At 37.7% G+C, this 27487-nt stretch overlaps 1 protein-coding gene across 1 annotated transcript in view; it reads left to right on the top strand.

The window, feature by feature from the left end:
* The window catches only part of CSMD1 (CUB and Sushi multiple domains 1), a 1871580-nt gene that overhangs the window by 1320043 nt on the left and 524050 nt on the right, over positions 1 to 27487 (top strand). Inside the window, 2 exon segments of the mRNA XM_072775779.1 lie at positions 4240 to 4327; positions 21991 to 22115. Of these exon segments, the coding sequence (XP_072631880.1) occupies positions 4240 to 4327; positions 21991 to 22115 (213 nt within the window).

The raw sequence follows: 27487 nt of genomic DNA, 5'->3' as shown, positions 1-27487 counted from the left end.
CGATGACTTCATTCTAATGTAATCATTTGTTTAAAAAGCGTATTGCCAGATACAGCCACATTCTGAGGGACGGGGTTTAGGGCTTCCACATGTGAATTTTGAGAGGACACAATTTGGCACATACGTGGAATTGATTCTTTTTACATTTAAAGGGAGTACTGAGGGGGAAGGCCCTTATTTTTACCACATTTATTTGTTTCCTGTAGGCCTTCTAGTATTTCTCTCCCATTACCATTTTCCTTTGTGTTGAGTTGATTTGTCTGATGACGTATGAGGGTTCTCTTTTCACTTCCTTTCACACATATTCTTTTTTTTTAATTTATTTTTTATTGGTGTTCAATTTACTAACATACAGAATAACCCCCGGTGCCCGTCACCCATTCACTCCCACCCCCCGCCCTCCTCCCCTTCTACCACCCCTAGTTCGTTTCCCAGATTAGGAGTCTTTAAGTTCTGTCTCCCTTTCTGGTATTTCCCACACATTTCTTCTCCCTTCCCTTATATTCCCTTTCACTATTATTTATATTCCCCAAATGAATGAGAACATATAATGTTTGTCCTTCTCCGACTGACTTACTTCACTCAGCATAATACCCTCCAGGTCCATCCATGTCGAAGCAAATGGTGGGTATTTGGGTATTTGCCGTTTCTAATGGCTGAGTAATATTCCATTGTATACATAAACCACATCTTCTTTATCCATTCATCTTTCGTTGGACACCGAGGCTCCTTCCACAGTTTGGCTATCGTGGCCATTGCTGCTAGAAACATCGGGGTGCAGGTGTCCCGGCGTTTCACTGCATCTGTATCTTTGGGGTAAATCCCCAACAGTGCAATTGCTGGGTCGTAGGGCAGGTATATTTTTAATTGTTTGAGGAACCTCCACACAGTTTTCCAGAGTGGCTGCACCAGTTCACATTCTCACCAACAGTGTATGAGGGTTCCCTTTCACACATATCCTATAGATATCTTCTTTATGGATCCCCTGAATATTTCACGAAATCCTAAAGTTACAACAATCTTAAACTGATACCAACTTAACTTCAGTCACATACATGGCTATATTCTTTCACAGTTCCTACACCACCACTTTGTGCTACTGATGTCACAGATTACATCTGTATGTATTGTTTACCTACTAGTGCATATTTATATTTTCATGCATTTGTCTTTTAAGTCATGTAGAGAATCTTAAAAAAATAGACTTGTGAATCAAAATGACAAAATAGTGGATTTTTAGAATATTTCTCTCTATATTTACCTTTATAGAGAACTTTGTGCTTTCATATTATTTTGAGTTATTGTCTAGTGTCCTTTCATTTCAGTTGAAGGGCTATCTTTAATATTTCTTATAGGGCTGGTATATAAGTGATTAATTCTATTTTTTTGGGGGGGGGTCTGGTAATGTCTTAGTTTTTCTTTTCTTTTTCTTTTTTTCTTTTTCTCTTTTTCTTTTTCTTTTTCTTTTTTTTATTTTATTTTTTTAATTGTGTTAGTTTTTCCTTCATTTTTGGAGAAAGTATTGCTGGATATAGAGTTCTCTGTAAATAACATTCTTTTCTTTCAGCACTTTAATATTTCCCCTTATTGTCTTCTGTCCTACAAGTTTTCTTCTGAGAAACCTGATGGTTTTATTGGAGATCTCTTGTTTGCAATGAGTTGCTTTTTTCTTTCTGCTTTCAAGATGCTTTCTATGTCTTGGTCTTTTGACAGTTTCTGTGTCTCATTCTGAGTTGCTTTGAGGTTATCTTACTTGGAATTTATCAACTTGGATTTGTATATTTATGTATTTCCTCAAATTTGAGAAAAGTTCAATTATTCAAATTCATATTTAAGACAGTTTTACAGTTTGTCTAGTAAGTTTGATACATGTGTTTCTTCAAGGACTATTTCTGGAGATTAATCTTATCCCTTTGAATTGGGTACATTTTTCAAAAATTGTAATGCCTTATGATATTGTGAAAAACTGTGCATTTGGAAGACACAGCTACTTTTCCCAGTTTCTGCAGAATATTGTGGAAACCCTTTACAAATTAAGGGGCCTCTGAGCCATACTGTTAGCCTTGCATGAAGCCATAGAGTCTTCTCTGGGAATGTGTCCTGTCTGGGTCTCTGTGTGTTAGCCTCCCATCCAGCTGCTTTAGAATATCTTACTTCCCCAACAAGTCTCACTCCAGCCTCTCAGGATCTTAGATGGTCTGTAATATTCTTCTTCTTATAATTCCTTGGCCCCAGGGGCCTGCATGGCTGCAATCTCTGCACTTTCTAAATGCAGCAGTCTGCCAATGCCTTCCTTGGCTTCTGGTAGCCATTCCACGGACAAGTTCCGAGGCAGGCAAGAAAAACAACAACAACAACCAAGAAAAAAAAACAATCTGTCTCTCATGCAGCCCATAGGTCAGAATATTGCAAACAAGTTTCTCTTTGCTTCTTCATACTCAGCAAGGGGACCAGAAATGAGGCCACGTGCCATGTCAGGGAAGGTATGGGGTAAGGGGAAGTTAAACTTTCATGAACTCTTCTGCCATTATGAATGTGGCTTTTTCTTCATTGAAATTTCACTTGGCTGCTATTAACCTCAGACTGGTTTCCAGAGCTCTTAAAAAGTTATCTTATTCTATCTGTAGTTTTTATTTGGTATTTTCATGGAGGAATGAAGGCCTGGAACTTTCTCTTTCATCATCTTACTGATGTTGCTGCCCTATGTGCTGGATTGTTTTTAAATAATCATGGGAAAAACAAATATTTAGAAAAAAAGAATTGTAGAGTTGAATCTATTACTCACGCCATACTGCAAAATAGTTCTTGGATGATATAAAAATCTCAACTAAAACCTGTAAGAAATGGAGATGAACTAACTTAGAATGATGGAGTTCTTCCTAAGAATAAATTTACTCTAGTAAGATCTGTAGCTAATGTGGGATTTTGTCCATATCTCAGTTTCATCTTAACTCAACAATGAAAACTGAGTCTTGCTGTAATTATTGTCATATTTTTATGCAGTTTTAATAAAATGCTTAGGGATTTCAACATTTACCCAGATAATATACTTTTTCTTGTGCAATCATTTAAAATATATGTGGTGAAAAATATAGACACACAGATATATATATATATATATATATATATAGGCATTATATAAGTATTATAGATATGTAAATGAATATAATATGCATATACATAAGCAGATAATACAGTCATCTATTTGAATGGACTTAAGCCATAGGAAACATGAATTATCCAACAAGATGTTGAGATAAAGTAGGTTCCTGAATTGGTAAATTTTCTGCCTCAACTATGACATTAAAGGTCTTGTTTTTTTTGTGATATGCCTTCTATCCCATCCATACTATTGCTCCCATCCTTGGACTGTTGCAAAATGGTACCAAAACTTCCACATTTGAAATCAGACACTGTAAGGTCCAAGTAAAAGAAGATAGATACGGTCTCTACTGGCTCACTGGAATGTCTTCCCAGTGGGATGGCTACAGCCTTCTGCTCATGTCTCACTGAATGGAATTTGGTAACAAGCCCAAGGTTGAGCAAGTTTCTGGAAAGAAAGAAGAAATTGATTGCCTTGGTTGCATTAGACAGCTTAAATAGTGGCAGATGGGTCTTTGAGTGTTAGCTACTCTATCCGATGAACAAGTGAGCCCTTTAAAATCACTGTTACACTGTGATTGTACAACATCCCAAAAAGAGGTAGGGCTCTTCGTGGAACAGATTCAGGAAATAAAGCAGCATGTCTATAAAAGAACAGTACATTTTTTTTTTAGTTCGATGATAAACATGTTCAATGTTGAAAACATAAGTTGGTAGTTTTATTTAAAGTATCTTTTGTATAGGTATTAACAGATAATCTGTTGCTTCACTCCATCCATGGATAGCGGATGAAGGTTTTCTTCTGTATAAACTTTGACACTGTCTCATGATGCTATTAGTTGTAACCTGTCATAAAGTTGCCTGTAATGAGCACAAACATTTTTAAAATTAAATTTTGACCATTTGAATAGAAGAAAGGTTCAAAGTAAAGAATGTTGGCATCCTTTCACTAAAATAAAATGTCTTTTTTTTTCAGACATAAGAATAAAGATCTATTTTAATAGATCTAAAGTATCTTATTCTAAATAAATCACATTTGAGTCATAATTTAAGAACCAAGCCTGCCTAACAAATTTATTCTCTGAGGATTTCCCCAACAGCGACACAAAATGACAAGAGTTTTTCTGTCTATTATAGTGAGTCAAGGCGGTGTTGCATTGGTTTCTGACATGTGTCCAGATCCTGGGATTCCAGAAAATGGTAGAAGAGCAGGTTCCGACTTCAGGTAGGAAATATATGGGTTATTTGAAAAGTGTGTGATTTTCTAATGTATGTATGATAACGTATATAATTTTTAATGTATATTTTTATAATATTTTCTAACACATTATATACTCATATATGATATATATAATATACATTATGTATAATTTCAATTTGTTCTTAATTGTTATGTCTTTTTTTTAAAGATTGTATTTATTCATGAGAGACACAGAGAGAGAGAGAGAGGCAGAGACACAGGCAGAGGGAGAAGCAGGCTCCATGCAGGGAGCCCGAGATGGGACTCGATCCCAGGACTCCAGGATCATGTCCTGGGCTACAGGCAGATGCTTAACCACTCTCACCCAGGCATCCCTGTTATGTCCTTCTGAATTAAAGATACAACTTCTTAGTTATGCAGCTATATTATCTGTAAAACTCTAAAACATGTTGTGTTGAAAATTTCCACATGGGGTAGAATGGATGCCTTTCACTATATTAATTGGTATTAAAAATTTAACCCAAAATGTATATGATTGGAACGTCTCCAGGTTTTTTTCCCCCTTTGGTTTTTAATTAATTGCCTTCCCATTTTCTAATGCATTCTGATTGATGTTTACAAAACTAGATGGGGCAAAACTTTACCTATAGTCCCATAATTGTTTAATTCAACTTTTAGAGTAATAAATGTAAGTGGCAGTCAATGCAATTTATTTCAGAAAATGTTATTATTCATTTTACTGGGATGTGATGAGCTAGAGACTTCTTTCTAGTTGTGGCATTATTAATGTAGTGGTGATTAAAATAGTCCATTATTATGCTTTCATTTATATATATATATATAATCATTTCTTTAGATTCTTGAATTCTTTTCCATTAGTCCAAGAAACAGCATTTGCCAACTTACAAGATGGAGACTCATACTGGGAGTAAGTTTAAAAAAAAAGAGTAAGGAAGAGTTTTCCTCCTTTAAAAATCTCATTTTTAGAAGGAAAACAACAAAGATATGTGTAGAGAGTTTTGGCTAGTTAAGTGAGCTGAAACCGAAAGGGGAGCCTGGGAGGTGCAGTAGGCAAAGCGCCCGACTCTTGGTTTTGGGGTCATGAGATCAAGCCCCAAGTCAGGTCCCACGCTCAGCACAGAGCCTGCATGAGATTCTCTCCTCTCCCTCTGCACCTCCTGGTCTCTCTCTCTTTCTCTCTCAAATAAATAAATTTTAAAAGACAACAACAAATGAAAAATATAGTTCATACCAACAAAGAAGGAATATTTCTCAGTGTAATTGGAGTAGCAATGTTCATTTTTAAAAATGTTATTTAATTTTATTTTTTATTGATGTATTAGTTTCAAGTGTGCAATATAATGGTTCAACGGTTGTATACATTTCTCACTGCACATCAAGATGAATGTACTCTTAATCCCCTTCTCTTTCACTCCTCATAGCCCTCTTCTTTCTGGTAACCAGCTTTCTCTGTATTCAAGAGTTTGTTTTTTTTGTCTCTTTTTTGTGTTTTGTTTCTTAAATTCCACCTATGAGTGAGAGAGACAATTAGCAATAGTAATTTTGAAAAGGCTAGAGAAAGAATAAAATTGCTGGCTGTCATGAAGTTGGCATGTTTGTGTGTGTGTATATATATATATATATATATATATATATATATATTTATGTTTTTTATTTCCTAGCAATGTCTGTTCTGTTTGAAGTAGAAAGTTGTATTGTAAAAAAAAAAATAGTTTAGAAGCTGCTGTTTTATGTTTTAGTTCAAGTTTCTGTGAAGCAGAGGAGATGAAGAGGATTCTTCTTCAGGTGATTTGTGTGTGCATGAAATGTGCACTTTGGAGAAGGAGAATGGAGGAAGGAGGATAGGGCCAGAGTGAAAAACTAAGACGCAAGCTGGTTTTGACAGATGATGAGCTTCAGTCTGAACCCACAGGGAATTTGGGGCCACAAATCGCACCAACCAGCTGGTCCACCTTTCGTAGCCACTCCCCCTGCCTGCCGGTCTCTGGCTTCCTTCACTTGGCTCAAGGAAGTTCTCTGGAGCATGGCTGGCTTCCAGTAATCGTGGCCCTCCCAGTGCGTGTGATGTGTCCCCATGGCAGGGTGGTCTAATAAAGATGGGTGCTGACTTCCACTATCTTAGAAAACAGCAGTCAGTTGAAGGCATTCAGGAATTTTATCACTTGAAAATGAAGCAAATAAATGAAATTTATACATTCTCCCCCCACTTCTCTCTCTTTTGAAGGTTACACAATTCTTGCTAGAATCCATAGAGGGGTCCCCCCCCATATAATCCTTTCTTATCTCAAAAAAGACTTTCTCCATTTTCCCCTCACTCAGGAAAAAAAACAAAATTCTCCCTGCCTCACTTCCAAAGAACTGTACACATCCTTCCATTAGACATCTCGTGCTCTCCTGTGCAGGAGTGTGTCTTCTTCATCTCTGTCTCCTCAGTGACTAAAATAGTGCCCGGCACCCAGGTGCTCAGCAGATATTATTCCAATGCACTTTGTATACGAGGGAGATTGCCCGTCCAGTACTCTGTCATCCCTGGAAATATTCTCAGGAATCTAGAAAGTTCTTTGGTCCATTTGGCAGAGCTCTCTTTCAAAACATAGCGAAATAAATGCTGTCAGGTGACGCCAAATTGTTCACATGGCATATATATATAGTAAAGAGAGTTAGAGAAACTTCTTAATCTCTAAAAGTTCACGAGGAATTTGGAATCATTTGAGGCCAGTGTCTACTTAGCATAAGGGCAATAATAAAATCTTTTATGAACATCTCAGGTGAATGTGCTGGCATTTGCTCTAGCTCATTCTTAGAGCAGCCTTATTTCTGAAGAAGAGGCTTAACTCCAGGATAAACATTAGGTCCTAAGGTTGTGTTGATGTGTCTTGGGGAAAGCCAAGGAAGAGATTGGGTACCTTATCTTAGATGAGACTTTCAGACTTTCAAATATCTTATTTTCCTGGAGATTCTCTATATTTTTTACATGTCTCCAAGTTCATGGCAATCAAATAATATAAGGGAATATGATCGGGAAGATTAGACTTCCTATAAGACTAAATACAAATGATGTGAATGTTTTTGCCATCCATGAGGATATATGTGTACATGCATATGTATGTCTATACAAAACTGTCACAAGCCGGTTCTGGTAACTTTTTAGTACACTTTAGAGGACTCTCTATCTAGATGATCCTGAGAACTACAAATAAAGATGGTTTTATGTATTTCTTTCCAATGTGAACGTATGTTATTTCTTTCCCTTGCCTGAAGGGATGAGCTAGTACCTATATTAGGTTGAATACAAGAGGTTGGATACAAGTGGGAGACATGAGACATTCTAGCTTAATTCCTTTAAAAAAAAAGCTTTATTTATTTTTAGTAATCCATATCCCCACCGTGGAGTTCAAACTCAGGATCTCAAGGTTAAGAGCGACGTGCTCGCCCAACTGAGCCAGCCAGGTGCCCTCATTCTTGCTTCATTCCTGATCTTTGGTGGAAAGCACTCTGGTTTTCATCATTATGTGATATTAGCTGTAGGTTTTCATAGATTACTTTTGTCAGGTTGAGGAAATGCCCTTCTATTTTTGCTTTGTTGTAAGGTCTTACCAGAAATGGACGTAGATTTTGTCAAAGCTTTTTCTAGATCTGTTGAGATGATGTGTTCTGCTTTAGTTATTAATATAATTAATCACAGTAATTGATTTTCTTGCATTCTGGGATACATTAATTTAGACATGATGTATCAGCCTTTTTGTATACTGTTGGCTTTAACTTTGTCTTTCTTTCTTTCTTTCTTTCTTTCTTTCTTTCTTTCTTTCTTTCTTTCTTTCTTTTCTTTCTTCTTTTTCTTTTTTTTCTCTTTATCTTTGTGTTCTCACAAGGGAGGATACTGGCCTATAGTGTATTCTTATAATGACTTGGTCTGATTTTGCTCTTAGAGTAATGCTGGTCTCATAAAATTAATTAGGGAATATTATTTCCTCTGTAATAGCCTGGAAGAGTTTGTATAGTATTGAAAGTATTTCTTCTCAGATTTTTGAGAGATTTATCAGTGAAGCCATTTGGAGTTAGAATTTTCTTATGAAAAATGTTTAAGTTACAATACAACCTTTTTCTATTTATAAGCCTGTGCAGGCTTTCTCTCTACTTGAGTAAGTGGATTTGGTAGTTTTCATCTTTCAAGGAATTTTTCAATTTTTATTCAATAAATTTTGTCAAATGTATTGTCATAATGCTATCCATAATATTTCCTTATTGTCCTTTAAATCAGTAGTGATATATCTCACAGTTCTAATTTCTGATGTATTAATTTGTATTTTCTGCTTTACCTGTTGCAACTGACTAGTAATATGCCAATGTTGTTGATCTCAAAAATGAAAAACCAAAAACCAAAAAACAAAAAAACTACATTTGGTGTCACTGATTTTTCCATATCAGTTTTATTTATTTTATATTCCATTGATTTCTGCTCTGCTCTTTCATTATTTTCTTTCTTCTTGTTACAATGGGATTTACTAGCTCTTCTTTGTCTGGTTTCTTAAGATTGAAGCTGTGATTTAAGGCTCTTTTTTTCTTTTCTAATGTGGGTGTTCAGTGCTTTATATTACACTCTAAGGATGGATTTCACTGCATCCCATAAATATTATGTTTTTCTTTTCATGCAGTTCAAATGCTTCCTATTTTCCCCTGTGATTATTTCTGTGATCCATGGGTTATATAATACTGTTCTATTTAGTTTCCAAATATCTAGGGATTTTTCCCAGGGATTTTGTGGTCAGAGAACATACTTTGTATGACTTGAATCCTTTTCAACTGGCCACAAATTGTTTTCTGCCCTAGAGTATGCGCTATTTTGGTGAGTATGTAATGTACACTGGAAAGAATATATGTTATGCTATATTAAGGTGAAATGCTCTATAAAGGTCAATTAGATCTAGTAGGACAGCATTGTTTAGATCTTTGGGATACTTACTCATCTTCTGACTCTTCTGTTACCAAGAGAGGGACATTGAAATCCTTTATTTGTCTGTTTCTTACCAGTTTTTGCTTCCTGTATTTTGAAGCTCTATTGTTAGCTACATACATGTTTAAAGTTGCTATGTCTTTTTAATGAATTCATACTTTTGATGTTATGAAGTATCCCTCTTGAGTAATATTTTTTCCTCTGAAATCAACTTTCTTGTTTTGTCATAGTCATTCCAATTTTCTTTTGATTTTTGTTAGTATGGTAACACTGTATATGGATTCATACATCCATTGCTGCATTCAATCTGTTACACTTTGTTGTTTTGGTTAAAATATTTTTAAAAATCCTGCTTCACATATGGTTGAAGAATAAATGAATTTTATTTCATTTTTTTCTCCATGTTTTTAAGTTTCAGTTAGTTAACCTACAGTGTAATGTTAATTTCAGGTGTAGAATTTAGTGACTCGTCACTTACATACATCACCCTGTGCTCATCACAAGTGCCCTCCCTAATGCCCTTCACCTGTTTGACCCATTTCCCACCCTCCTCCCCTTCAGGAACCATGTGTTTGGTAAGAGTCTGTTTCTTGTATGCACCACTGTGAGTTTGACAGATTTACAATGTTTAAATATTTTTCAAATAAGATATATAGAGATATAATATGACACTATAAAGAATTGATGAAAGATATTTTCTTAAGTATTAGCTGCAATTTGGAATATGAAATCATAACAATAAACATTTTATACTTATTTACCTTAAAATCCATTGATTTAGCTTCCATCTTGAAATGGAATACATGCATGATTTTGTACCATCGTGTCTTGGTGATTTGGCAAATAATGACTCATTTAGTTATGAGTGCTTCCAAATGTTGATACACTTCACTACACAATATCAAAAACATTGCATATGTTAATAGCTCTATAGATCTTATTGGAAAAATATTTAAGCATTGGGAAGGTGTCAAACTCATGATGGCACATACAAATTTTCAAAATTTCTAATGTTTTTAGACTTGAATTTTATTTATCATTGGCTACAAATATTGTCAATTATTTTTCTTGAATAAAAACTCATTTAAAAAAGCCCATTCATTTATTTTTTATTTTATTTCATTTTTTTAAAGATTTTTATTTATTTATTCATGAGAGACAGAGAGAGATAGAGGCAGAGACACAGGCAGAGGGAGAAGCAGGCTCCATGCAGGGAGCCCAACGTGAGACTGGATCCCAGGTCTCCAAGATCACACCCTGGGCTGAAGGCGGCACTAAACCACTGAGCCACCTGGGCTGCCCCATTTATTTTTTAAAGAGAATATCTGACAATGCAGATATTAGCAATTATAGCTTATTTTTTTTTTTTCAAATAAGACAGTGTCCTCTGAAAATAAAGCAGTTAATTCAGCTCACAATTGAAACAATTTCAATGCACTTTTCCCTCAAGATCATGTCAGGCTTCAATAGGTACCACAGATGCATTATGTATTCAATGATCAAGGTTTATTAATTTTAATAATTTTTCCTGCTTCCTCAAGGACTTTCTTAAGTGATGCTGGCTTTTCTTCTTTTTCCTCTTCCTGTTCCTCCTCCTTCATGCTCCTGCATGGTGCTATTGCTTCCATTTATGTTAGGTCACTATCAGTTTTGCTTACCATTGCTCTTTCACCATCACATGGGGAAAAGCATACACCCCTTAGTATTATTATAAGAACAGTCTAATGTAAAAATATCATGTCCTCTGAAGGAGTCTCAGTACCCACTCCGGGGATCTGTAGTCATACCTTGAAATGAGATGTACTAGAGATGGAAGTGGACTCCATCTAGCATAAAAATAATCGTTTTAGTCATGAGAAAAAAGGCTATATGAAAAAACATGCTATTCAGATATTTTCTATATTTCTACTAAATTAAAATCCAGTGGTCAAACTACTAGTAGTTTGGTACTGACTAGTGATCCTGAGCAACCAAAGTATAAAATCCTTATTCGTTGACTGCTTCCATCCAGGTAATAATAGAATCTATGTGTCTTCATATGCAAACTGGAAGATCACAACCATGTAAAATTGCCTTATGACCACGTGTCATGGGTCCAGCATATAATAAACTGACTATAAATGCTGGTGTTTTAAAAAGAGGGAGGATATTCTTGATTGTTTAGTCTTTTTGAGACTGTTTTTAATGAAAGGCAATTCAGTTCTTTCTAAATTCATGTAATCAAAACTAATGACTAACATATAATCCAAACTAATGACCAACATTGTCAAGAAGAGTGGATGGAATTCATCTGTAGTTAGCACTGTAATTATATGTAATTTGGGGCTGTTTCTGTTTAAAAAATGTTCGCTTTATTAGGTTGGTAAAATATTCCTCATCTGATTTTATTTATACTATTATTTTTGTTTCTATGGAAATCTTTCTTTCCATAGGCAATAGATAATCCAGTATTATCTATAAAGAATTCTAACTAAAAGAAGCCTAAAACTCGAAGTTTTCTTACTTGAATTCAAATCATTTTAGGGATAATTTTCTGACATTTTTATTACCCCTGACCACTCTCTAAAAGACAAAGTATATTGATAAGAACTGAATACTTATGAAACAATTGATAGAAAAATTCAATATGTAAGGGATGGAACTAGAGTAGGGATGGAGAATTTATGGATGAATACTAACATCTATTATCCATCTATTTCCTATGCTAGTAGGATTGGTAGATGTAATTATCCCAATTTTTGCAAATTTAGCTATCGAAATTCAGAATATTAACATGCCAAGATACTCTATATAGTCATGGTTATAGCTGGGGTTTGAAACCAGATCTTATTGACTCCAAAGCCCCTGTTGACCTCAAAGGATTTTTAATAAGGAAAATTATAGTGACTAAATGTTTGCACACCTGTCATGCAGGACCACTAAATAGGATGTGCGGTTTGTGGACACCACCAGCTAGCCATGTGAGGATTTAAGATGTGGTTCAAACCTAACCTTGAGCTCAGCATTCCAAGCCATGCACCTTAGTCTCGGGTTCTCTACTCTCAGCAGAAGGGGTACTTGGTTCCACTTGACAACTAAGAGTGAATGTCCTATTGTAATTTTGCACAAAGGATCTGTGTAGACTAGCAGCAACCATGCTACACATCACGGGTGTAATAGGTTCTTTATATATGTTATATAAATATTACATAGAGAGCCTCATGTTATAGGTTCTATGTATGTTGTATAAACATTGCATATGATATATGTTTATATAGATATATTTTACATTTTTGCTACACATTATAGGTGCTTTATATATTTCTAATATTAAGATCTATTAATTATAAAATTCTTTATTACATTTAATAGATGCTGAAATTAAATTTAGGGACCTCCCTGGTTTCTGAAAAACAAGGGTTTCCATTCTCTTCCATGGCTCTCCTTCCTTTTCTTTTGTATGTGCATCTCTCACTACCCTCCGTTGCAGAACTGCATTTAATGCTGATCCTAAATCTATACAAGTGGTGCTACCTGTCCTAAAAGTCCCTTCTCTTCAGAAGGCCACCGCTACCCTCAGGGCTCTGTGTTACATTTTTAATTCTTAGCCATATTCTTCATCAATTATGGTTTTCCCTCCTTCCATACCTCACCACCAGTGAAAATTGTTCTCAGGTGACAGATACCCCACAGGTAGAGAAGGGCAAGCTAATAAAAAGCATGAGGAGCTTGAAGAAGCAAAATGGGGGGGGTGGGGGGCACCGACACATGCTCTGTGGTTCTCTGTAGGATATATTTTTTTGTAAGACAGAATATTATTTCTAATTGTCTCTGCCTTTCCCCACCCACACAGTTGGCTTCCATTTGTAGGGCAAGGAGTCCTTACTCCCACCTTGCTTCAGGCCATTATTTCAACATCTTCAGCACAACTATGTATGTCACATATTTATGTGTCTATCACATTAGATATATGTTTATATCATGTTGGATTATGAGGTCAAAGGAAAGAGGACAGGACAGGATGATTGATTAGATTTCTTATTACTGGGCCCAACATATGGTAGATATGTTTTCATGTTGAATTGGATTAAATTGAAACTAACAAGACTGTTGCTAGGGTATGTGATCACAGCCTAATTAGAACCCAAATAAACCCATTAAATTAACTTCCATTAGCCAGAGAGATGATCAACTTTTCTTAAAATACAATCTATGCTCAAAAAAGGAATTTGGGTGTTGGAAGAGTGATACTTCTGATTTAATAAACAAATATTTAATTTATATTATTGATTTTTATAGATCACTATTCAAGTTAATACCATTTGTTCTTATATCTTGGCCCTTTTTCTTTCAAGGGATCTCACATTTATATACTCTATGGAGTTAAGGGGTATCAACTGGAATTATCTGTCATCCAATGAAAGGAGAAACTGGGACATATAAAATGCAATTATATAATCAAGGAGAAGCAGGAAAAAAATTCCATAACCCAAGTCCCTGGATAAAGTGTCACTCACTTCTTCTAACTTCCACATTCAGCCCTGTTCATTTTCTTATAACACACCAATAATTTGCATTATTTTCTTTTATTTTTTTTCCTTTGGCATTTCTTACTACTGATAACTTTATAGTTTTAAAATGCTGGTGCAACAAGCTTTAATATTTCTCGATCATAGGTCAATTTCAGTGACACCAGAGCCACCTGTGTTTTGTTACGTGAAAATATAAAGAATTACACTAATGGCATATAAACCAGCATATAAAACATATAAAATTTGAATATTGGAGGAGCATCATTTATTTTTATGCTTTTTTGCTGAATGCGGGCATCTCATTCTTTCCATAAGATTCACGGTTACTAAGAGACTGTTGTCCACGAAAAATATTTTCAAATGATTACTTTTCCTTCAGAGAGCATTGACAGTATTTTTAAAAACTACTTAAATATCACAACCGATATTTTCCGTCCACACTATTTGTAACCATAATGTGCCTTTGAAAAAGGGCACATTATAAATGTTTCAGGTCTCATTTATCTGGCTGAAGCTGTTTCCAATAAAAAATTCAAGTTAAAAAAAAGAATCCACCAAATAGAACTCATGGATGGAACATTCTCCTCTTTCTTCCATAGTCTTTCCAATACTTCTAATAGTAAATTTTTTTTTTCATCAAAACAATACTACCATTTAAGTAGTTTTTTGGGACAATAGATCATGGTTATTTAAGCACACCTTAATTTTTTAGTGTCAAAATGCGAAAGATAGTGGATGACCTTATTAGCCCACTTTTTCTTCGCCAACATAAATGGCTTTTTAAGGACTATGTGAATACTAGTGGTGTCTGCAATGACCTGTTGTAATGCAGTTTATTTCTCTGTTTATTGGTTTCCCCATATGTAAGAGAAGGAGTAGAAATAGAAGATTTGACAATTTCTGAAGTCCGTTAGAGTGCCAAAACTGTGTCTCCCAGTCATACTTTTGCCTTGGTCTCTTATGGATGGAATAGGATTCTACAGAATTTCTATGATGCTACTGAAGGGCGACACCAACAACCTCCAGGCTGAAAGAAGGTGTGAGATCAGTGCTGTGAGATCATCATCACTGATACACAAAAGAATTGCCAACTTTAAGATGAATATTAATGTAGTGAACCCTAGATAATTAACCAGTGCATTTATTTGGGGCCATTCCCCTGCTCCCTAAAGTTTCCAATTCACTTAAAAAGTCTTCAGGATCTCTGATCACTTGCTTCCTTGCCCAATGCACCTCCATCAAGTAATGTGTCCATGGGAAGAATGGATGGAGGTTTAGTGTTCATTGATCACTGCTAGATGGACAGCTGCCATTAGCTGTGCTCTAACTTCCCCCAGAGAGTCTGATTTAATTGGTCAAGAATATGGCCTGAGCATTTGGATTATCTTTTAAATTCTTAGTTGCAGTAAGACATATTTAGCATAAAATTTACCATCTTGACCATTTCTAAGTGTACAGTTCAGAGACATTAAGCATGTTCACATTGTTGTAGAATCATCCCCACTGTCTATCTCCAGAGCTATTTTATCTTCCAGAGCAAAGCAGTAAATTCTCATCCCCCATTGCCACATCTCCTAGGAAACCACTTTCTGTGTTTATGAATTTAATTACTCTAGATATCTCAATATTAGGATTTTTATAATTGCCCAGGTGACTTCGATGGGCAAAGTTGATAATCATTGGGCCCAGTGTATGTCATCCACAGTAAGTTATTAGAGGCATGGGGGTGGGGCATAACCAATCAGAAATACTTATACTTCAAAACAAGCATCAGAGATTATAAACATTGTGTAAAAAAGCTTGTGGAAACCTCATTATTAGAAGCTGCTTGGAATACCTTGTCTTCAACAGCATCTATATGTCTGCAAAAGCCAGAAGAAACAAGGGTTGCTAGCTTGATTCCCCACTGCAAAATATTGCCCAATCATGGCCTCCATCAAATAATGTTCTAGGGAAAAAAGTAAAGAAGCAAGGCCTGTGAGCAGCTTCCGTTAGTGAGCTGGAATTCCAGGGATACCGTGTTGGAATACTATTGGATACCAGAAACCAGGGGCAAACATGAATCTAGAGGTAAATATGTAGGCACCATTGAGCTTTCTGAAGTTTTTAGGTATTATCAAGCTTGTTTTCCCAAGATCACAAGAGAAGGGCTAATGGAGATTATCTGGCCCCTGATTGGAGAGGACCTCCTGCCTCTGAGCTCACTAGGAGACAGAGGCAAAGGCAACAGGAGAAAGCTCTGTCACTGATGTGACCAGCTTCTCCTGCAGCTTCAGGTCCCTTTTCCACTTCCTTCCTGTTCCTTCCCAAAATGCATCCTTCGTAATTGTGCGGGCCCGGCTTCTGCTTTTGTAGGAACAAGTTGGTGGATGATGAAGAGGAAGATTTAATGCTTCTACTTTGTCAGACAGGAAGTCCTGTTGTTGGGCAAATGGCAGATTTCTACGAACTTATAACATGCTTGGAAGACTTCAATTGCCTCATGGGAAAATTCACACTTTTTTCTAAATACTGTGCTTCTGAAGGCTAGTCACAGTTTGAAGATCACTGGCCAATTGAAGCCCCCATCACAGCATTATTGTTGCTCATCCTCTCAAAGTGCCTTATATTCTAGTCATTGTTAGGGGTCTTTGTTGCACTATTGTTACCATACAGCCTCTAAAAATGATATGAAATATTAGTTTCTGTTTTTTCCTTAGGCTAGAGAGATCCATCTACTCTGTAATGCATTTTTAGTGGTGCTAAATTGCCTTAAGGTTTGAAGAGATGAGTCTAAAAATTGTCTCTATAGAAAGAAAAAAAATGACCCAGAAATGATACATTATGTTTGAAAATCCAAGGGTATTAAAGGCGTTCCAATATTCACAGCAGCTGTGCATTTATCTCACTGACGATGCATAGTCTGTGTCACTGGGCAAACCGTGCACTTCGATGGTGTGTTAGGCACAGGTGTCTGGGTAAGCACGATGGTCCTTGCAGGCTTTCAGTCTCCTGTATGAGGGCCACTTCTCTCAGTTAAAGGAAAGCATCCAGTTAAGTATCCAACGTCCTTTCAGAGTAGAGGAAGGACTCATTTATTGGAAAACCCATGAGCTTATCTAAATTTATTTTGAGATGGAGGCAAATGCCTGCAGGATGGATGCGGAGGTGGATTTCTTCCTGAGGCTGTTGAGTTTTTGCTCCCTACAGCTTCAGATGCATTGGCTTCATGGACACTACCAAGATGACCTGAATCACATCTGTGTCTCTTGGCCATTGTGTAGTTATTTCTTTCAGAGATAGTATAAGCTCAGGCTAGGGCCTGGGAGAGATTTCAAGTAGGGCCTGGGAGAGATTTCAAGGCTAATAAAGCATGAGGTATTCCCCCAGGGACTCTTGTTCCTGATACTTGCCCTGTCTGGGTGGCCTGTTTGCCCAGCCTCACGTCTTCTGGACTTGTATGTTTTAGATTAGTATTTCTCAAATGAAATCTATAAGGAGGGAGTAAAAGAACTAGGTTCCTCATCCAAGAGAGAGCAGAGGATGAAGGACAGGAAGCCAAAGTTGTGCATCTATGGGGGGAGAAACTCTGGGCCTGAAGGGCATGGGGCACCTTCTGTGGCTTTCAGAACAGCAGTTGGAAGACACCATTGTGGACAAACCTGGCTATCTTCAATTCCTGGAACAAACCATCGACTTTGAAACCAACAGGGTTTTCTGAGAAGTGTAGGGGGGTTTGATTCAGAACACATACATTCGTTTTGGGAATAAATAAACAGTAAATGAATTCTGTGGATCTCTCTTTCTCTGGCTGTAACCTTTTTTTACCTTTTCACTAAAGGCAAAACTTTAGTGTTGCTTTCCCATAGCCGTTCAGATTTATTTATTAACTCATTGTGCCGCGATTGTTTGACGAAGTATCTCTGCCCCCAGCAGCTCATCAGTGCATCCTTATGACTTGCACAGTGCTCAGAGCCTGAAAGGCTGACCGTAAGCGATTGTGGGCTAGACAGAATGAAGGCCAGTAGAAGCGGGTGAAGAGCAGACACATTGCTGTGCTCGCATTATTTCTCAGTCCTATTCTACTGACAGATTGACATCCATGGCCTCAGGAAAGTGGCTTTTCTTTATTCATTTGTTCAACATATATTTATTGAGTGCCTATGGTGTGCCAGACACTTTTTAAGGCACTGGGGGTATTTATGTCCAGGGTTGGGACTTGAGTCTAATATTCTAAAGATGTTGAAGGACATTAGAAGTGCTCCGGATAATTTTCCTCTCATTTCTTTCCTTGGATCAAATGTAATTTTTTCCCCTTTTATCCAAAGTTAGGAAATAACAGCAAATCATTTTAATGTAGTTTTCAGGAAACGTCTTAGCATTTTTCTCCAGAAACCACTGGAAGAACTAATTTTATTTATGGGAAGTAAACAATTTTTTAATGGGTAAAATAGATAAATAAATAAATAAATAATAAATAAATGGTAAATAAATACAGTACATAGAAAGGGGAAGAGAGCAAAATGAAAGACGAGATGGAGAGATCCACATATGATAAGGATATTGTACTATTTACAAAGTTAACTAAAAAGTGTATGGTGGATTGAATTATAGGCTCATGAATTCAGATGTATAAAATGTAATTTTATTTATACCACAATTATTTTTTTCCAAATCTCCATTTTGTCTGAGTCAGAAAATTTTATATATTCATCCTTGAAGTTGTGAACATCAATGAATTGCCAGTTCATTAGGGTTCAAGTCATTTCCTTACTCCCTTCTCCCTGCTTTTACGGTGTTCGATTCCAGGGCTGCAGGAAAGGCCTACTCGGCAAAGGTGGGGAGGGCACAACGACTTGTCCGCCTCCTCCATGCCCCAGGGATTACCACTACTGGCTCCCCCAAGGCTCTGGCAGGACACATACCCTCCTTCTGGCTGAGGAATGACCTCTAGAACTATGGCTTCCGCAGCCAGCCTGCAAGGGTGTGAGCCCTGGGGGTGCGCCCTGAATCCAGGGGCCCCACCTCTCAGGCCTAGCTAAGCTGGCCACACTGCCACACTTCCCTGGAGAGGCTGTGCCATAAAACCCAGAGAGTCCTCTGTGAGGTCGCAGCTGGACCATGAGAACACACCTGGGATGACTCTGGGGTCCCCACAGGCCATAGGGAAGGGTCCTGTCTTCTTCCAACCCCTCACCCCAACTTCTTGGTCCAGTGCATGGTCCACCCATGACACAGCCTCCTTTCACGTCTCCCCTAGCACTTCCTGTTGTGCTTCACCGCTACAGCTTGGAGTTCTGTTTTAAACAAAGAGGCAGGCTCCCTATCTGTCATCTCCATCTATTGATGTATCTATTGATTTAGAAAACTCTAAATGGAGAAATTGGTTACCTCAGTAGATTCAATAGATGTCAACCAGTATGGGTTGAGGAAAGATGCAGGATCAATCTAGATGGAACAGCTTCTTATAGCTCTGGGAATTCATGGACAGTTAGTTGTCACAACTAAGCCCGCATCTTATTTTGGATTCTGCTTTAAACTTTAAGTCACTTCGGGTGTTTGTTTGTTTTTTTTTTTTTTTTAAGCTTTTTTTTTTTTTTAAATCAGATATAGTAATGATACCAATATTAAATAAGCACACAGCCATTATTTAGGGGAATTGAATCTGGAAAAAGTTCACGTTAAAACTGAGTCATATTTAGAAATAATTCATTCACCTCAAAAGACTCTTCAAATCGTGGTAGGTAAAGTCAAGTAGAAGGTGACAAATGTCTTTGGAATCAGAAAGTTGAGTGATGAGCTTTTTCAGAAGAGCTAAGCATTAGAGAAGTGAAACATATATTTTCCCTGTTCTATTTAAAACACAAAAGTATGCTACTTTAATTGCTTAGCTTAAATTTTGCCATTTAAGTATTTATTATCTGAGTACTGTGTATCTTGGTCTTACACGAAATCAGTTTTCTGTTGTTTCTTAACACTTTCCAACTACTAGCAATTGCCAAAGTTTGTACAACATAGTTAAAGTTTTCTAAATTTATCTGTCAGTGGGAAGGTATTAATAACTTTTTTTCTGGAATTTTCTTCTAAGTCTTCTCTGGAAAACTTAGATTAGATTGAGACCTTGAAAATGTTAACTTTTATTAACTTTTGCATCTTTGATACCTAGAGTGAAGTAGCACGTAGTACATGTTCAATAGAAATGTATTAAAAGAGTGATAAAATATGTGAAAAATGAGATTTTGCTAAATAGAAAGAAGTAAAGATGGAGCCAAACATAGAGAAATAACAGTTGCTTTCATAACATAATTTTTAGATTTATTTCATTTATTCAATGCGGCTCCATAGGTTTAAACAAACACCAATGAGCAGAGTCTATAGAAAATGTACGGCTGTTTAAAATAATACAATGAAAATGAGAATTAGGTCTATATTTTGGTTATCACACTTTCTAATTTCAGAATAATATGTGTTATGTACTTACAATACAGTGTTTCTCAAAATTAGTTCCATAAAGTTCTAGTTGCTCTGGATAGTTGGTGAAAGGGGCATCCTGGATATATGAGCTTGGAAATTTTTACCTACTTGCACATTCTCTTGAATAAGAAAAATATATTTTTTGCTTATTTAATTTTTTAAAAGATTTTATTTATTTATTCATGAGAGACACAGAAAGAGAGAGAGGCAGAGACAGGCAGAGGGAGAAGCAGGCTCCATGCAGGGAGCCCGATGTGGGACTCGATCCCGGGTCTCCAGGATCACACCCTGGGCCGAAGGCGGTGCTAAACCGCTGGGCCACCAGGGCTGCCCATGCTTATTTAACTTGATATGCTCAGAAGCCTCTTTAGAAAAGAAAGATGGTAACTCTTGTTTAATCCAGAATTTGTCAAGTTGTTCTGATCCTGACTTGTTGATTTTTGCAGACGTGCATGACCATCCCCAGAGTGTTGTTTAGAAGTGTGGGAAATTCTGACATAATAACACTTGAGTAATATTCACTCTAAGATGATAGATGACATGTTTTCGATAAGCAGGAATGGAATTCATTAGTTTATTTTTCCCTCGCTCTTTCATCTGTTATTAACTGTTGAATTCCCTTTTTTTTGTCAATATCCACCTGAGGGTCTATCAAATGAAAAACATACGGAGAATTCCCTGGTGAAGCAATAGGCTCATCCGATACTAGAACAACACTGCACTCAGCTCCACGCCAGACAGGTGGCTCAGAGGAAGTTATGGGGTGTGTTCAGACCACGGGGGCCTCGCGCCCTTGTTATGCACCTATTGAATAGTTGTTCTGCAACAACATCTTGTTAGGCTTTCAACCTTAGAGCTTCGGGTTCACAGATGTAGCTCTGGAGACAAAACAATGTGTCAACCAACTTTAGGTTGGATGCATTGCTTTTTTTTTTTTTTTTTATTCTAAAATAAATGATTCTTTTCTTGTAAGATATATTTCCGAAATATCACATCCGTGGCCTCCTGAATATAATGTTTGTGATAGTAACATGGATTCTTTACTGAGACATTTTCTCGCCTCCTCCTCTTCCTTGTGAGGATTTTTAGTTTATTTTATTGTGATGAAACACATGAGGTCTATCATCTTAGCCAATGATAAGCACACGTTACTGTTGCCTCGAGGCTCGATGTTGTACATCTGATCTTACTTAAGAAAGCCTTCATGCCAGTGGATTAATAACACCCCACCTCGACTGCCCAAGCCCCTCGTGAGTTTGATTATTTTATTTTAGGTCCTTTATGTAAGTGGTGCCACGCAGTACTTGCCTTTCTACGTACTCAGATGTTTTCTTAACCTGGACTGTTTCAATCCTTGTTTCTGTAGATATTCATTCACAGGGATGACTGCAATGTTGTTTTATTTTTAGGGCATACAATTGCTTCTCACACATATTCTCACCTAGGCTACGGTATCAAGTCAGGTCACCTTTGTCATTTTGTCTATTATAGAGATAAGAAATTAAAGTCCATAGATTTATTTAGCTATGGAGTTGGCACAACAGAAATTTGAACCCAAGTCTTCAGACTAACCTGTACTAAAGTACAGGGCTATATCTACGAATAATCTCAAGTGGATTGCTTGAAGTATGATAATGATTGGATGGCATAATACACCAACCGCACGGGCTGATTTTTTTTTTTTAAGAAGATTTCCGAGATTAATTTGTTTTTTTGTTTTGTTTTGTTTTTGTTTATCAATTGCTTAGGGTTGGTGCAAATGTGCAGTTCTCCTGTGAGGACAATTATGTGCTCCAGGGATCCAAGAGCATAACCTGTCAGAGAGTCACAGAGACACTGGCTGCGTGGAGCGACCATCGGCCCATTTGCCGAGGTAAGGTGCATGCCATGATGTCGTCACCCCGGTTCTGTCTTCCATCACGGTTGGCATGTTTTGTGAATGCACAGTGAGAGTGAAGTGCAAAGCAACACTGTGTGTGCTGTGTACAGACAAAGCAGAACAAGGAGGGTAAGGATGCACATTTCCCTAGTGAGGTGGGTGGGAAAGAAATAGGTCTTTGAAATTGGTTAGGAAGCAAGCATTTCCCAGGATATTAGTGGTTTTTAAATTTCAGGAACCAGGTGAGCAAATCTAATCATTCAAATGCATGCATACACACTTACTCAGTACAACTTGGCACTCATCTATATATATACACAGTTTGCATATTATGAAAATAAGTTACATAACCGGATTCTTTGGCAAGTTTTATGCACGCCCCTGCAAATCTAAAAATGCTCACCTTTCAATGGCAGTGAGGTTAATTCTTGGATTTTGATGATACCAGTGATAAAGGGAGTTTGTTAGCAATATCCTGAGTTAATATTTCACTGATAAATGGTCTTAAACTAATGTCTGACATAGTAGAACACAATAATGTATCATCATCTCCTTCTTTAAAGCTGTCAAAGTGTTGATTTGTCACTGCCAGGAAGTATATGAACAGTCCTACCAGAATTATACAAACCACAGTAAAACCAACAGAAAACTGGTTTTAATATGGAAAATTAATAAAATCTGAAGGAAAACTAGGTTTTTTTTCCCCATAAAAATTATGCCATAAAATAATTTATGCAAATCGGCACTTTTAAAGGAAGGAGGGAACAAAAGCACAAAGTTGACCAAGGAATAAAAAGGGAAGTTACATAGAAGAATATCTTATACCTCCTTATAGCCTTTTTAGGATTCGTATTTTATGAATTTTAAACAATGTCAGATATATCCTGTGAAATCAAGTAGTTAGCAGACACGTTGCTAGCTTATCTAAGATAAAAGACTGTGTTGCAGGATTTGCTCTGTTGTACCCTTTACCTATAACTGCTTGAAGTTTTGTAACCTGTGGGAAGTGCACCATTGTGGCATGTGCATGACCCTGAGGACAGAGCGTGCCCTGGCCTCAGGACGCTCCTTCCCACGCTTCTTACAGGTGCACCTAAGACCAATCTCTCTGGTCTAGGGAATGTGAACGCTGCGCCCTTCTGTACTTTGTCTCTAGGCTCCTTTGTCTAATACTAAAGTGACAGTACCTGGCTTGCAAAGGAATGACCACAAGAGTCATGTTCCTACCAGGGGATGGTAATGTTTAATGTTCTTAGAAATAAATGAGGACTAATTCACCTGTATCATTTTTTTCCCCTAAGGGGGGAAAATGCTTTTATTCTTTAACATTTTCCTTGTTCTTCTATACCAGAAACATGTCATTATTTTAAAAGCCCAAACTAAGCAAAACTAGGAAATATGCACTCATTTTAAATTGATATTTTGGAGCAACATAAAGGAAATATGCGTGTAGACTATTATTTGATTCTTATTTCTTAATCCATAACTTTTTCTTTGTTTGCCCCAAATCTAAGCTCAAAACGCTCTGTCAGGAATCTGCCGCACCCCCACCCCAATGAATACAACCTGAATTGGTATCACTCAGAGGCTCTCACCTCCTAGCAGACGGGGCGGCGGGGGGGCCCGACCTGGGCTGCGGGCTGGGGGAAGCCTTCTCCATCCTCCATCTCCAAACACCTCACTCTCAGAGGTAATTGCACGGGGAGCCTTTTAACTTCCTGTCCCTACAGATTCTCACATCCTACTGAAAGGTATGTTAGAAGAGAAAGGCTCTCCTGCGGGATCCTTGTTGTGTAGTGCCCCTGGCTTGTTTCCCATGAGAATCCCATCGCTCTCCAACACCCACCGCTCTCATACCCAGAAGGGAAGAGTATGCACCTCTATTGTCCCCTCTTTTCTCCTCCCACCTGACGACTCAATGGTTTTTCCTTAATTTTTTGTGGAGTAATCCTTTAGTGCTTGTTCAATTGAGTTCTTGTCCAGTTAGTTTTTAACTTTCTGAAATCATGCGCGATAGTCGCTGGAAGTAATTCCTAAGAAGCCATTTCCATGAAGGATGTATGTTATCAAACCTTGTATACCTTAACCAGAACAGAATGTGTCCAGGGGACAATAACAAATATTTGTTTTAAAACTTAACATTTTATTTTTTTTTAGTTTTTTATTTATTTATGATAGTCACACACACAGAGAGAGAGAGGCAGAGACACAGGCAGAGGGAGAAGCAGGCTCCATGCACCGGGAGCCCAATGTGGGATTCGATCCCGGGTCTCCAGGATCGCGCCCTGGGCCAAAGGCAGGCACCAAACCGCTGCGCCACCCAGTGATCCCAAAACTTAACATTTTAAAGAAATACCTATTTTAGTACACTTGGAGTGTAAAATATTAAACAAAAAAAATTAAATAGAAAGTCTTGAAATGTTGTAAAGAGGAGAATTGAGATACACTATTTAGAATTAGGTGATAAAGGTTAGGTGACAAAAATAACTCAAAAGGAGCTTGAACCAAATGGAAATGTGATCATCTCTTGTGAAGAAGGTAGGAGTCAGGCAGGACAGGACCAGAATAGAGCTGTCCCAGGGATGGACGCAGCCTCAAGACTCACCTTGTCAGCCCGGCGGCCGCAGGCCAAGGTGCTGTCCAATATCCCAGGTACCAGGATGCAGGGGGTTAGAGGAACGTAGGGAGAGGCCAGCAGGGGTGTCCTAAGGATGGGGCCCGGGAAACATCACGTGCATTTCTGCTCGGTACCACCGGCAAAATTCCAGCCAAATATTCTAACCTGGTTGTGAGACTTTGAAATATAATTTTGAGTCCAGGCAGCCAAATATACAGCAAATGATTCTATTTCCGTGGAAGAAAGGGGAAATAGATATTAAGGGAAATAGCAGTCTCTGCAAAGGGGGTACCCTTCCTCAAGAAGGAGAGGAAGAATGACTCCCTGAAGAGATACATTTTCTTTCTTTCTTTCTTTCTTTCTTTCTTTCTTTCTTTCTTTCTTTCTTTCTTTCTTTCTTTCTTCTTTCTTTCTTTCTCTTTCTTTCTTTCTTTCTTTCTTTCTTTTTTCTTTCCTTTCTTTCTTTCTTTCTTTCTTTCTTTCTTTCTTTCTTCCTTCCTTCCTTCCTTCCTTCCTTCCTTCCTTCCTTCCTTCCTTCCTTTCTTTCTTTCTTTCTTTCTTCTTTCTTCCCTTTCCCTTTCCCTTTCCCTTTCCCCTCCCCCTCCCCTTCCCCTTCCCCTTTCCTTTTCCCTTTCCCTTCCCCTTTCCCTTTCCCTTTTCTTCTTCCCTATATCACCTGCAGCTTGCCATGAGTGAGAGGGTAGCTGGTGATCATTCAGCCTTCTCTCTTATCTGTTGGCGGCATATTTTGTTCACTGCTGAGCTTTAGCTATAAGCAATATGGATAAAAAAAAAAAAGCTAGAGTGGTATGTACAGGAGTACCCCAGTCTCTGACTGAAAAAGAGTTATCTGTGAGCATCATGGTTAAATAAGAAACCTGCCCATTCCCCTTCTCCACCCTGTACTCACCTCCTAGCCACATGGTCCTCAAGCAAGAGGATTGGCTTCCTTGTACAAAGCCAGCAGGAACATACATTCCTCTAGTCTGGGAAGCAGAGCCTTATACCACATCAGGCAATCACCATGTGTCATGATGTAATCAATGACTCACACAGCTGAATGGCCAAATGCATGAGTGCATTTGTCGGCTGACCCTATGGAGGATTGCTTAGAGGTGCCTCTAGATTTGTGCTCTCCACTAGACGTAAAATGCAAGCCATATATGTAATTAAAAAATATCTTTAAAAAAATCTAGTAGCCAGATTAAAAACCAGTAAAAAAGCAAAAGTGAAACAGGTGAAACTAATTTTAATAACATTTTATTTCACACAATATTCCCCAATTATCTTTTTTAACCTATAGTCAATTTAAAGGAAAAAAAAATAACCTTTCTCTCTTTTTTTATGCTATTTCTTGGAAATCCAGTGTATTTTAAACTCATAGCGCATCTCAGCTTGGACTAGCCATGTCTCACATGCCCAGTAGGTACACTGGCCAGTGCTCACTGTGGACATCACGGCTCCAGCTCCTGAGCACAGTGAGTGGGAAAGGAATAACACCCTTGTAGATATGAAGAGAAGAAGTGAGTTCACTGGGTCATGCCCTGTGTCCTGGGTGGCACCACAATATACTCTCTTCCATTACAATTTATATGTTTTTCAGGCTGGCAGTATTTAGGAACTCTGGGTCTGTCATCATTCTCTCCCTTAAATTTGGCTTCTATTTGCTTCTAATGATGGCTGCTTCATCAATTACAGAAGAGCTGAAAAAAAAATTAAGCAGAGATTTAAAAAAAAATTAAAGGGGATCCCTGGGTGGCTCAGCGGGTTAGCACCTACCTTTGGCCCAGAGCCTGATCCTGGAGACCTGGGATCAAGTCCCACGTTGGACTCCCTGCATGGAGCCTGCTTCTCCCTCTGCCTGGGTCTCTGCCTCTCTCTCTCTCTCTCTCTCTCTCTGTGTGTCTCATGAAAAAATAAATTAAAATCTTTATAATAAAAAAAATTAAAAAATTAAAGGGGAGGTTTTATACCTATTTCTATAAAAAGGATAGCTTGTGATATATCTAAAATGTAGTGGGAGACAGATCCCATGAACCTTAATGATTTTTCAAATACTACCCAAAACAGTGAGATTACTTACTATCGATGGGTCCCAAATGCCAAGTGCAATTTTCTGAGTTCATTTTCCAGTCTGTGCTATCACCATAATAAATAGCATGTAAGAAGAGAACATGATGGTTTGGGTTTTCCTGATTCATTCCGAGCCTTTAAGGGAGCCCTCATTGATCATCTCAGCCAACGTGTCCTAAATTCAACCATCTATCGAATGCAGTAAAATGCCCCTGGTCTGAGCTTTGCACCCATTATGAGATTTCAGATAGGTGAGTTAAGAAGTGATTCTCAAGGTTCCCATCTTCATGAAGGGTCTCTAACTCTTCGGTAATCACCATGGCTTCTCCACGAAAGGACTATCTGATGGAAACGTCTGATAAATTGCAGCAAGTCAGAAGTGATCTTTCCTATCTGGACACTGGTGTGGTTAGCCAACGCTTACATTAGCTAATTAGCTTCGAGGATGGGGACAACCTTACCTTTTCCTCCTGTTACCAAATAGGCGAACGGCTGTCATAGCTTGGTAATTATACAAGAGGGTTTGTTTGAAATTCCGTTTGCTTCATTTAGGGATATAAAAACAACTATAATAATTTTTCATGGGATAAAATATTATGAGCTGTTTAAAACTATGTAAAGTCTCTTTGGCAGTAGATTTTTAAAGTCAGCAAACAAACACAGGAAGAGGACAGAG

This window comes from Canis lupus, chromosome 15 (genome assembly GCF_048164855.1).
Source record: "Canis lupus baileyi chromosome 15, mCanLup2.hap1, whole genome shotgun sequence".
Classification (NCBI taxonomy): domain Eukaryota; kingdom Metazoa; phylum Chordata; class Mammalia; order Carnivora; family Canidae; genus Canis; species Canis lupus.
The sequence above is the reverse complement of the archived record's forward strand: the minus strand, read 5'-3'. Positions and strand labels throughout refer to the sequence as shown.